We start from the raw sequence: 11,635 nt of genomic DNA on the forward strand, positions 1-11,635 counted from the left end.
CCCGGCCCCGCCCCCGCCGCGAGCCGGCCCCGCCCCCGCCGCGAGCCGGCCCCGCCCCCGCCGCGAGCCGGCTCCCTATGAACAAAGGGTGTTCAGCCTGGAGAAGGCTCAGGGGAGAGCTTCCTGCAGCCTTTCAGTACCTAAAAGGGACTTATAAGAAAGATGGGGACAAACTCTTTAGGAGGGCCTGTAGCGATAGGACAAAGGTCAATGGTTTAAAACTAAAAGAGAGTTGATTTAGACTAGTTATAAGGAAGAATTCTTTTACCATGAGAGTGGCAAAACACTGGCACAGGTGGTCCAGAGAGGTGGTGGCTGCTCCATCCCTGGAAACATTCAAGATCAGTTTGGATGGGGCTCTGAGCAACATGATCAGGCTGAAGATTATAAAATCATAGAATGGTCTGGATTGGATGTCCCTGCTTATTGTAGGGGGGGACTTGGGACTAGATGACCACCACAGTGATCAGTTCCTTCCACCCCAAACTATTCTATGACCCTAAGTTAACTCGATTGAGGCTTTATCTAGAGACACAGAGCTATTTTAACATAACTGAAAGTGGCTTTTAAATGCACCTGATGCAAAGCAATCCCATCTTTTATTCTGGACATTTTAAAACTATCCCTGTAAACCAGGCCACGTTTAAATTAATGACACACGTTGAACCTTGTAGGCTAGTTTTAGAACTAATTGCATGTATGCAGGAGTTTGAACATATGTTTAAACACTTTATTGCAAGTGTCGCACAAAGGGAAAAGTGATAAAAGGCATCCATCCAATTATTATACTTTCAAAGAGGAGGACTTTCCTGCTGTGGGAAGCTGTACGCAAACATAATCTTAAAAAGTAGATGATGCCTCTGCTGACATTATCTTGAAAATATTGCACAGAACAAACTAATCTAGCCTTTAAAAGCAGGATCAAGTTGCCAATAAACAACCTTAGACACTTTTAGATACAGTGCAGAAACACTAGAAAAGCTAAGAAATAGTCCATTTGTGTAAAATATATATTATGCCAACTTATTCTCTTTATCACTCGTGCTAAACACGTTTCCTGTCATATACATACATGCTCTCTGCATTTTTTTAAATAATAAAAATACTGAAAAATCCATTGGGGCATACATTATATACTTTAATTTCAATTTAATCATACAATCAAGTAGTCAAGGTTATTCATATAGATCAGATCTCTTAATGCACAAAGCTGTAAGTTTTTCTAAAATTACGTCATAGCACTATCTCCCTCATCTTCTTACACATGAAACACTAGCAGTTAAATTCAGTTTACAGTTTTCCACTTTCCTGCAATCAGTTTGCTGGCAAGTACCAGGTATCTTTACCATCACCTCTTTGAAGTGGGAAGACTTTAGAAAACCTGTACAAAGACCTTCCAGGTAGCTGTGAAAACAAGCTAAATTACAGAAAGGGCGTAAATTCACCCTGGTGAACTGGCAATAATTTTACTATCTAAAACTTCCTTTATATAATTACATGCTACTAGGCCTAAATTGGCCAAGCACTTACCTGTGACTTTAGCACTCATATCACACAGTAAAATCATCCGTGCCCTGGGACTGTGAAGAAATGCGATGTATAAAGCCAGTATTGCCCCTCTTGTGGTAGCTATGATGGAACTTGGCTCTGCTAGTCAATAAAAAGTATTCTGCTGTGAGAACGTAAATAGGTGTATTGCGGGTGACAGCCATGGACAGATTTCTCATCATGCTTAATCCAAACTTCTCCAAACCATAAGTACAGTGTGCTTAGCCTTACGGGGCATTTGGTAGAGCTCCAGGTGCACACTCACTCCTCAGAATTATGGCTGTTCAAGACAAAGTAAAAAACTGAAGACAATGGCAGTTACATGACTAATATGAACAGCCCACCCAATCTCTGTCCACTTTCATGAAAGCTGTGAGATTTACAATACCAAGGATCCTGCTAATTTGATTAAGTATCTTTCAGATCCTTATATTATTAAGTGTATTTAAGTCTCTCAAACAGTTGCCACAGTGTCACAGCAACAGCATAGCTACACTTTAAACAGAACCTGATGATACACATCTAGAGCAGATAACTTATACTTTGCCTTAATACACTTTTGGTGGTTTTGTTGTTGTTGTTGTTTCCTGAGACTGCTAATAAAATGGTTGCTTCATTCGTGGTTTCTGAAGTAAACTTGACTAGAAAGGGAGACTGAATGAAAATCATATTCCAAATGCAACTGAACTTCTGTACTTTTTAAAACTGAAATTCAGAGCATCATGAATAGAACTAAAATCTTCTAAGCAAAAGCTCTGTGTTGTTTTCACTGATTGGTTATCTGTCACTTCATTCTAAAGCGATGCAACAAATCTGAAGAGCGCTTGACATATTTTATTATAAATGGTCATCAATACAGAACCAAAGTAATCTTTATAAATATCTACAAAAAGCACAAGTGCAGGTTAAAAAACATTCTCTAGCATGAGCAGAGGGCTTCTGGCTTTCAGTTTTTACTTTTTATGAGCCTGTTCTTAGGGAAGAAATAATTTTAAAAGGCTTTTTTAAAGTATGCTTTCTTAGTGGTTTTGATTTTAACATTCACTGTGAATACAAGGCTCTGTTGATTTATCAAAAAGAAAGCCACAAAGGGGGATACACAATCCTTTTGTCTAGTAAATCTGGAATAATCAAACTGTATTGTGGTTTCAATGCTAATGTAACTGAAAACTGAAAGTAATGCAAGGCATTTCAAGACACTGATATCTTTCATACCTTTTTGGTGTATTGTCTGTCTACCTCTGGGTCAGCATGAGGACCAAACAAGTTGTAAAGAGTTCACTCCCATCCACACTGGAGAGCTGCTCTCCTCCAGAGTCCATGTCTAAGCACACTACAACCTTGTTTCTATTCCAACTGTTCAGAGAGGTTTGTACCTTGCCAGCTCCCACCTATCCTGTAATCATAAATTATGCAAGCACACAATCTCATATACAGAGAAGCTATTGCCATTCTTCATGATCAAGAAATTAATCCAGGAATGCCAGTAGAGGCTTTAACATGCCTCTAAGCAAATCATTTTAGATGTGCGCATTACAGACAAACGCTGGTGTGCAACTTGGTAGTTATTTGTCACCGCAGGCAGCAGACCAGAGGTTTTGTTCTCTTTATGTTTTAAGAGAACAAAACAATGCCTCTGTGCGTTTGATCTCTGTGCGTGTGTGCTGGGGCAGAGGGGCGGGGTTGCAGGAGAGACAGTATTGCCCTAGTGGTTGAGTACTGTAGGTTATTATTAGCTAAACAGAATATTCCTTGTCCATCTGCTATTTCTTTCGTACTATGCTCAACAGAGAAATGGAAGTGAAGGTGCTATCTTCTGGAGTTTTACCTGCATTTTTAAGAGGAAACACCTTCATAGCAGAGTTACTTGTCACTGCATAAAACTGTGTCCCCAACCTTACAGAGATAGGAGCAGCAAATCAGCTTCCTGTGATCTTTAATCATAAAAATATTAAAAATCCAACCTACTACAGCACCAAAATGACAGCATTTGCCTTTGCCTATGTTTTTTTGTCTTTTTCAAACCTATTTCCATACATGGTGATGTGATCGACACTTCAAGGCACTGCTCAGCAACACTTCAGTCAGCCAGCCACACAGCTGAATGTAAGCAAAGGGACAGTAAAAAGCAAGAAATAATACTGTGCTCCACTTGCAAAATGTCATTCTTCCCATTAGCATACTGTACTTGACCCTTCTGGCTGGAGAGGTGTCGATGCTTTTATTCAAAATGTCGTAGGTGGCTGTAGAGAGACTGGACATAGGTGAAGACACACATTGGGTCTGGCTTGTGACCCATCATCAGCATGTCATCCACTTCTATCAGACGGTCACAATGAGCCATTTTCCTGTAGTAATAATAAACCAGATACAGCAAATCAAGAGTTAAATACGAGGCCTGTAGCTGCTTCCAAGATTCATTTGCTGCTCTGATTTGAGCATCACTGAAACATTTAAGAAACGCTGAGGTTTATCAGCAGCCTTTCATTTCACAGTGAAATGAGCAAGGTCAGGTTGGAGATTGTTATTTTTGTGACCATGGAACGTTCCTGTTCTTTCCCTCTCTTCTTCTATACTGGGATCTGATCTGAAGCCCATGTACGGGTTGGGGTTTTTTTTTCACTGACTACCATTCACATTCCTGATATCTCTACCATGTAGCCCAATTTCACATTAGTCTGCCCATGTCTCAGCTTCTGGTTAATACATAGCAAGTTCCAAAAGAATGGAAAAACACAGGAAGAGATGAGATGTGCCAGTTAAGGCCCACGTGGCTGTGAATTGTTTGTTCTCCACCACCTCTTTACCTTAAAGATGTGAGTGACTAGGACATCACTCTCAGATGCTTAGGTTGGAGAGCAGAAGCCTGACTGAATCTGGACCAGCAGAAAGGAACAGATTTAGACCTGCAGAGGTCTAAATGAAAAATCACAAAGGCGGGAAGCAATTTGATCAGCAGAGCTCATACTGGGCTGAACAGCAATAACTGAGAGAACAGGCTTTTCTGGCACTTGAAGAAAACAGTTTAAAGGCAATGACAGCTATAAATAGTAATTTCTTTAGATACTTCTCACCTAATGTTTCTTATGTTGTGTGCATGTTGTCTTCTGTTCTGCCCTATACTTACCGTTATACATACATTGAGGTAGAACACTACAGTTTTCATTTAAGACTTCTAGAGTTTTACTTTAGAGATCAATCACTTTCAACTCACTGACAAGCAACAAAATTTTTTGATAAATATACATATATGTGTGCATATAAAAAATCTTGTAATTCCTAAATTAACCCCTTTGCTAAAGGCTGTAATAAGGAGAAACAACATTATGCTAAGAATTTCGAAAGCTTTTTTCTGAATGGCAAATAGCAAATCCAGTTCTGTAAGTTACTGCATCAGCCACGTATTCTCACTGCCTGTTAGTATTTGGAAAAAATGTACCAAACCCAGCTGTATACAGATGTTCTTACGCTAAGACTCATGTTGATACTAGCTCAAGAAAGTTACTATTTCTGACTGACAAGTTAGCACTCATAATGACTTTAACAAACAAGTTAGCATTTGATGCTATACAGTATCAAAAAGAAACAGGACAATGTGTCTGAGGGTATTAGCTCTGTCTGTTTTCAGAAGTGTGGTCACCTGGTCAAGATATTGAGAAGCTGTCAGCCTTGATCTCTACCTACACCGAATTCAACCTTCATTCTTGTTCAACCAAAGTAATGCATAGAGGTGAGGTCTCCCACACATTCTATGTTTCTTCTGTGCATTTCTCTACCCTTTTTGGCATGACACATGCAAGCTAGTGATATAGGTTCTACAAGAACAGTAATTAAACTCTTCACTGCTGCCCAGTGCTGCCCACTGCATTAGACTTGAACTGGAAGCATTTCACAGAGAGCTAATGTGGTACTCACTCAGCCATGGTGAAGGCCAGCTCAAAGTTCTGCTTGCGATTAGCTGGGTCAAGCTTATTATAATCAAAAGCTTCAGGAAAGAAAGAATGCACAAGAGCGCAGAATGCCATCCCATCATTCCAGCTTGAGGAGAAGTTCTGGAGATCAATGTGCTGTCATGATGAAAAAACCAAACATGTTAATATTGCACGGGGGAACAAATAAGAGCAGCTCCTTCTGCTCAGTGCCATTTTCTATTCTTCTCTCCCACTAACAAAAGCAACACAGTACAGGCTTTATATTTTTCATCCCTATCCACTGCATTATTGGTATTCTGGGAAAAAAAAATAGAGCACTTAGCAATGAAAGCCTTTTGCCTGAAATATCCAGATGCAAAGCAGACACACAGTCAAGGCCCCTGATTCAAAGCCCACTGAAAATACTGTGAAGAATGTTGTCAACATCAGTGAGCTCTGGAGCAGGCCCAGTGCACCAGGATTTATAACTGAAGAACAGTTCATTTTGTGGCTGTGAATAACGCTAGACAAGGACTATGCTTGCTTGCTTTGCCCAATTCAATACCTGTTTACACACGAATAGGCAGAAATATGGGAAGAATTACACCTACTGCAAAAACTGATTCTTAAAACAAATTCTTATTGTTCCTTTCAACTGCCACAGTGAAAAGAAACATATTTGTGCTCTTGTCTCATGCTGCTTTCCCATCATAAAACCGAAGCCCCAGCTTTTCTGGTAAGCAATTAACAGTAATTTTCATTAGTTCTGCTTATGTATAGTATAACGTACAGTTCAGCAATAATTATGCAACCTTTTATAGTAATGTTGAAGAACATACTACACACACAAATAAACCTAGAAAAAAAATCTATTTCATCTGGAAATTGCTTTGGCAATTGCAGTTTAAGGCCAAGTAAAATGAATAAAATCTCAACCGTTGTATTATTTTCGTTACACTGACGTTACCTCATAAAAATTTGCTCATGGTGTGATTCAAACTCAACCATTTACTACAAATTCCCTTATTTACTGGTAATAGAGAGTACTTTGGTCAGCTGTATAGCAAAATGGCCATAGTCTCCATATACTGGCAAAATGTTATTCAGAACTTTCCATATATAATGAGAACGCAAAAATCAGAGCCTGCAACTAAGAAAAAAAAAAGTGTGAGTGTATACTGAAGTCTATGTCCATAAGCACAAAAATGTAGGCTTTCAGAAAAACACTAATGCATTGCTTTAATAGACATACAGAATCTCACTCATGCAATCACTGCCTTGAAGTGCTGCCCATGCAAACCATGTTTGCGTTACCCACGCAAAAATGGATGACCCTGAGGAAGTTAACTCACTGGGTAACATATTTTACGTTCACTTTTTGAGTATATGTTTTTGGCAAATTCTTCTGAAAAAAAGAGCTGAAAGTGCTGGCATATCTTCACCTTGTATCCTATGGTTTTTGAGCGACACCAGTCTAACAGAATTTGTTTAATGCTGCTAGCGCTGGCAACCCCAAAACTCAGCGACCTCTTCAGCTTAGCTCTGGATTCTCCTTTTCCTCTGAAAATTAACAGAGACCAGAATAAGTTACATTCTAGAAAAACTTAAACCTACTTGTCAGGAACATCTATGCAACCTTGCCCAGGTCAGCCCCTGTTCAGGTGATATTTGAGAAACATGTTGCTGAAACTTCGACTTGTTGTTCCTGCAAGAAAAACTAATTTTTATTTCACTAAAGCCAGGATTCCAGGCCCTCTTCTATTTAAATCATACTCCCATCATGATGCATAAAGAAGAGTCCATACTTCTGGTCCTCGATGAATGGCAACAGAAGTCACTATAGTCCCAGCCTCTTTATAATGACGGAGAAGGCAGCTGTCACAGAAGTCTTTCCTGAAAAAAGGCACCTGCTTCTTCAGCTGAACAACTCCAAAGCCAGAGGAATCTGTAGCTGTGAATTTCCAGAGCTCAGTCTGTGAAGTCAGCGAAGCTTTATGTGACCTTGTATTGTCCCTTAGCTCAAAATCCTACATTGAGAGAGTCCTCCCACCCAGCTGTACTCTGCTGGTATTAATCAACAAATCAGTTTCCCACTAACAAACCATTCTAGAGACAAGGAGTGTGACGTACTTTGCATCATCACGTTCAAATTTCTCAAGAAGTGCTTTCCTGGCCTGAGTTCCTGAAGTCCGTGGGAGCGTCTGAGACCGCACCAGTTCCCGTCTCCTTTCAACTGGGCGATGCACAGTGGGAGGAGAGGAGCGAGAGCTGGGGGTCACTTCACAATAACCATCAGCGGCACTGGAGAAACAGAACATGAAAAGGATGTGGCTAAACAAAAGAGTAACTCTCTGCAGTGCCAGGAGTCAGCACAAAGGTTCAACTACTGCCTACTCTAAACTTCCCAAAAGAGTCATTTCAAGAGGACCTGAATGAGTCAAAAGCGTTTTTAATAAAAGTAAAATTTTTATTGAGACACAACAGCACTTAAGTATAGAAGATTCTTAGGTACTTTTACAAATAAGACGCAGCTGGACAAGTCACAAGCACCTTGTACCACTGAGCAGAACAACAATTAAAACAGCTTTAAGAAAAAAGAGAAAAAGAAAAGAAAAATAGAAGTTGTGGCCACACAGGAGCACTAAATCCCTTTAATTTCCAACTGGAAATTTCCTGGAGAGTAAGTCACATTTTAAAAATGGAACTTGAAGGGTAAATCAGGAAGTAGTTTTGAAATTTTTACTTATAGTGCAAGAATTCTAAGCTCACATCACTGTTGCTTCACTGACTGCAAGCCAGTAATTTCATCGAGAAATATAGGATTATATTCTAATTAATTTGAGCCCTAAACTGCTTCATCAGCATTAACAAAGTAAGTCACACATCACACTTGGAAATGTTCCCTATGACAGAGACAAGGAAACAGGCAAAGAGCAAAGACATCAGTGTCACTAGTTAATTTCTGATACAGACTGAGGTCAGAGATGACACCAAGTTCTCTTGCGTGCTCAGCATATGATTCAGATATGGAAGTGCTGATTTTGGAACCACCTCAAAAGAAATGTAATGCCTAATTTGGGATTTTTTTCAAGGCAGATGCAAGCCCAATTGAAAAGATTTAAACTGGCTGCTCTTCCATTTTTCTCTATGGATAATTTGCATGCTGAGGATGCCTGGATATGCCAGGAGTAATTGTGATACAATGTAATCCTATACTAAGCAACTGCAACTCTGAATTAATCAGGAATGTGTAGTAGTCCTCAGCAAGGCACTTATCTACAAATTAAACTCTAGGCTAGCCAAACCAAGGATATTTGATGGCAGTCATATGTTGGTTTCCAAAATTAAGTCCAATGTACAAATTTCTACACAGCTGAGTATTTTTAAAAGTGTTTTCGAAGGACCTGACAACTTCTTCCTCCAAACAAAAATCCACTACTGGCAGGCACTGAGAGTCTTCCTGATTAAGACTGTGACAATGTGGAAATCCACAATTAGGTCTACTTGAAACTGCTCTACAAAATTTTATCCTTTCTCATCTCTGTTCCACTTAGCCCACAGGAAAGCTCACAGCCTTTGATAGGCTTATAATACAGCACCAGGAACTCATCTGTTCTTCAGTACACTGGTGGGGCAGCCTGAAGAAGCCCCCTAAAGAAAAGAGCCAAAAGTGCTAAGGTTACGCAGTGCTGTGATCACGGGCGAGATGTTGATGTACAGCCTACCGGATGTGTCGTGAAAAGAAAGGTGTTAGGATTAACCAAGATACGGGTCTGATAGAGGAATCAAAGGCACAAAAGGGCAAGCTGTGCAACAGATTTAGGGGGAACGAATGGTCCTGAACCTAGACATACAGGATCATATATACAGCAGGTGGCTGATTTTCCATGAGAAGTACGATCAATAGATACACCTGCTATGTTTCACCTGAGAAGACTCAGGGTATGTACACAAGTGCTGCTGTGTTGAATGAAAACTATTATGTACATCAGTAGGATGGTTTTAGTATAGATAGTGTGATTATTCCAGTAGTCATTGATCGGTTATTCCCTGAAAGTAGAAGAGTGGTTAAGAGGAATATGCCTGTTTACATGTTGATGGACATAGTACACACATTAAAACTATTACCTAGGTTAATGTAGGACAATGGGGCAAGTACATTAATGTACAATTATACTTCTAATGGTTAAATACAGCATCGGGGACTAACTTGTTCTCCAAGCCAGCGGAACACCTGTCCCTTGAGACTATATTGACCACAACGGCCTAACGAAATGTCATGAGAAGTACGTACCTTTCACCAGTTTTGGTTCCACTCTGTATCCCATAGCTCACAGCTGAGACAGATTTAGTGACAGAAGTGGCATTCTCTATATAAAAGCAGAAGAGACAAGATGCATTATGGCAGAAACTTCCCTTGTGTGCTTTCAAATAATTTCCTGATAGATACACACACATTGATTTTTACTCACCACACTGAAAAGCTGCAGGCCTCTAACTTCCATATGAACTAATAAGCTGGGGAGGGGTTTTCCCTAGGGGTTCAATTTCTCTGTAAAATTGTTGTACTGCAGTGCAGGTGGTGTAAACATACCAGAAGGGACTGTGAGAGGATGCCTTTGATAAAACCGCACTGGGAAGGTCAGATCATTTCAGGGCCTTGGGCAGAACTCAGAGGAGGGCATGGATGTTTCAGTTAAAAGGAAAGATGCTACAGCTCACCTTGCAAAAGTCATTCTGGCAGACATAGGGAGTTCTGGGGAGTCTGACATAATTGAGAGCATAATTTAAATTACCTAATTTCTACCAGGAAACATTTTAGTCTGTAAGGTAGAACAGATTCAAAAGTCGTAAAGGTGGCTTAAAAACAACTTTGCATCTTCCTCCCTCCACCTCTGAGCTTCTACCTTTTGTACTTTGCCACTTAGAGCCCAGCTCCTGACTCCAGCTGTACCCTACAAATGCAGAAAAATGGAGTGTCTCCCCCAGTTTTACACACTGAAGCCAAAATTTGTTGCATAAGCTAGCAATTTATTTCTTTAAGGCTCCTTCTATACACAAAGAAGAAGGACTGGCATCTTAGAAGCAATCCAGCCTGATTACTGCCCAAATTACTCTCTGGAAAAGCTGAACTCTCCCCACTTCTTACAGAAGGGATCCAGATCAACATTTCTCATCTAAAACACACTGGTAAATGCCAGCACATAGACGTGACAAATTCATGACCACTAACAATTGCCAGATATTTATGCAAATCTCAACGCTTTAAGATAAGGAGACTGTGATGCCTATTCTGGACAGGCTACATCTTTTGTTAAATAAACAAACACTTGAGACCACTGTGAAATGCCATCACATCGTGCAGACAGTAACAGTTCGATGACATCAATCAGAAGTACTTTTGGATAGAGCTCAACTCATCTACTTCAACTGAAATCAGAAATTCTCAAGGCATTATGTCCTTTGACACATTCATATTACAAAGGAGACTACTCAATTCTATCCTGCTCAAAGGAATTTGCTTCAATATGGGCACACTGTTTTCCAACTGCCCTTACCTTGTGTACAGTCAGTTTTCAACTGATCAGCTCAAATCTTGACTGCACAAACTGTCTGTCTGCCACACTTTTCTCGTACCTATGGTTTCCAGTGCAGAGATTGTCTAACAGTACCCATGTACATCCACATACAAATAAGGATGAGTACCCCTCACTTCTAACTGACTGAGAATCTGACACAGTGGAACAAGTTTTCATGATTCCATGAGTCTGCACACAGACCTGTCAGCAATTTTAATATTACCATGCACCTACTAATCAGAACTACATGCTCAGATCTCGAACCCCCAGACAAAGAGCATGGAATCCCTCTCAATTTGTGTTGCATAAGGGCATATTGATAGAACACTCACCTCCAGTGGCAGATGAGTCCACTGTTCTCACCGTAACTGAATTCCAGTCCTTCACTGTATCAGCAGAAAAAAAAGACAAAGGAAAGTTTTGCTACATTCTCAGTTTTAATAAGATAAAAGTTAAAAGAACAATCTGCAAATAATCCCTATCTCTTGCTGGCAATTCTATCTGGTTTTCCTCTGTAATTTCTGACCCACATAAATAGTCCAATTTCTAAGTGTCACAGCTCAAGGATGATTGACTTCAATACATTGTTTTTTTTTT

General features: G+C 40.0%; 1 protein-coding gene across 1 annotated transcript in view; it reads right to left on the reverse strand.

Moving 5' to 3' along the window:
• Window positions 1–1,080: 1,080 nt before the first annotated feature.
• SMTNL2 (smoothelin like 2) overlaps window positions 1,081–11,635 on the reverse strand; it is a 16,153-nt gene continuing 5,598 nt past the window's right edge. Inside the window, exons 4-9 of the mRNA XM_017822722.1 lie at window positions 11,371–11,424; window positions 9,754–9,829; window positions 7,590–7,760; window positions 6,902–7,019; window positions 5,464–5,615; window positions 1,081–3,896 (exon numbers count right to left, since the gene is read on the reverse strand). Of these exons, the coding sequence (XP_017678211.1) occupies window positions 3,770–3,896; window positions 5,464–5,615; window positions 6,902–7,019; window positions 7,590–7,760; window positions 9,754–9,829; window positions 11,371–11,424 (698 nt within the window). The 3' untranslated portion in view covers window positions 1,081–3,769. The remainder of the gene's footprint in view (window positions 3,897–5,463; window positions 5,616–6,901; window positions 7,020–7,589; window positions 7,761–9,753; window positions 9,830–11,370; window positions 11,425–11,635) is intronic.

The sequence above is a fragment of the Lepidothrix coronata genome, unplaced genomic scaffold, assembly GCF_001604755.1.
Source record: "Lepidothrix coronata isolate B3197 unplaced genomic scaffold, Lepidothrix_coronata-1.0 Scaffold99, whole genome shotgun sequence".
Taxonomy (NCBI): Eukaryota; Metazoa; Chordata; class Aves; order Passeriformes; family Pipridae; genus Lepidothrix; species Lepidothrix coronata.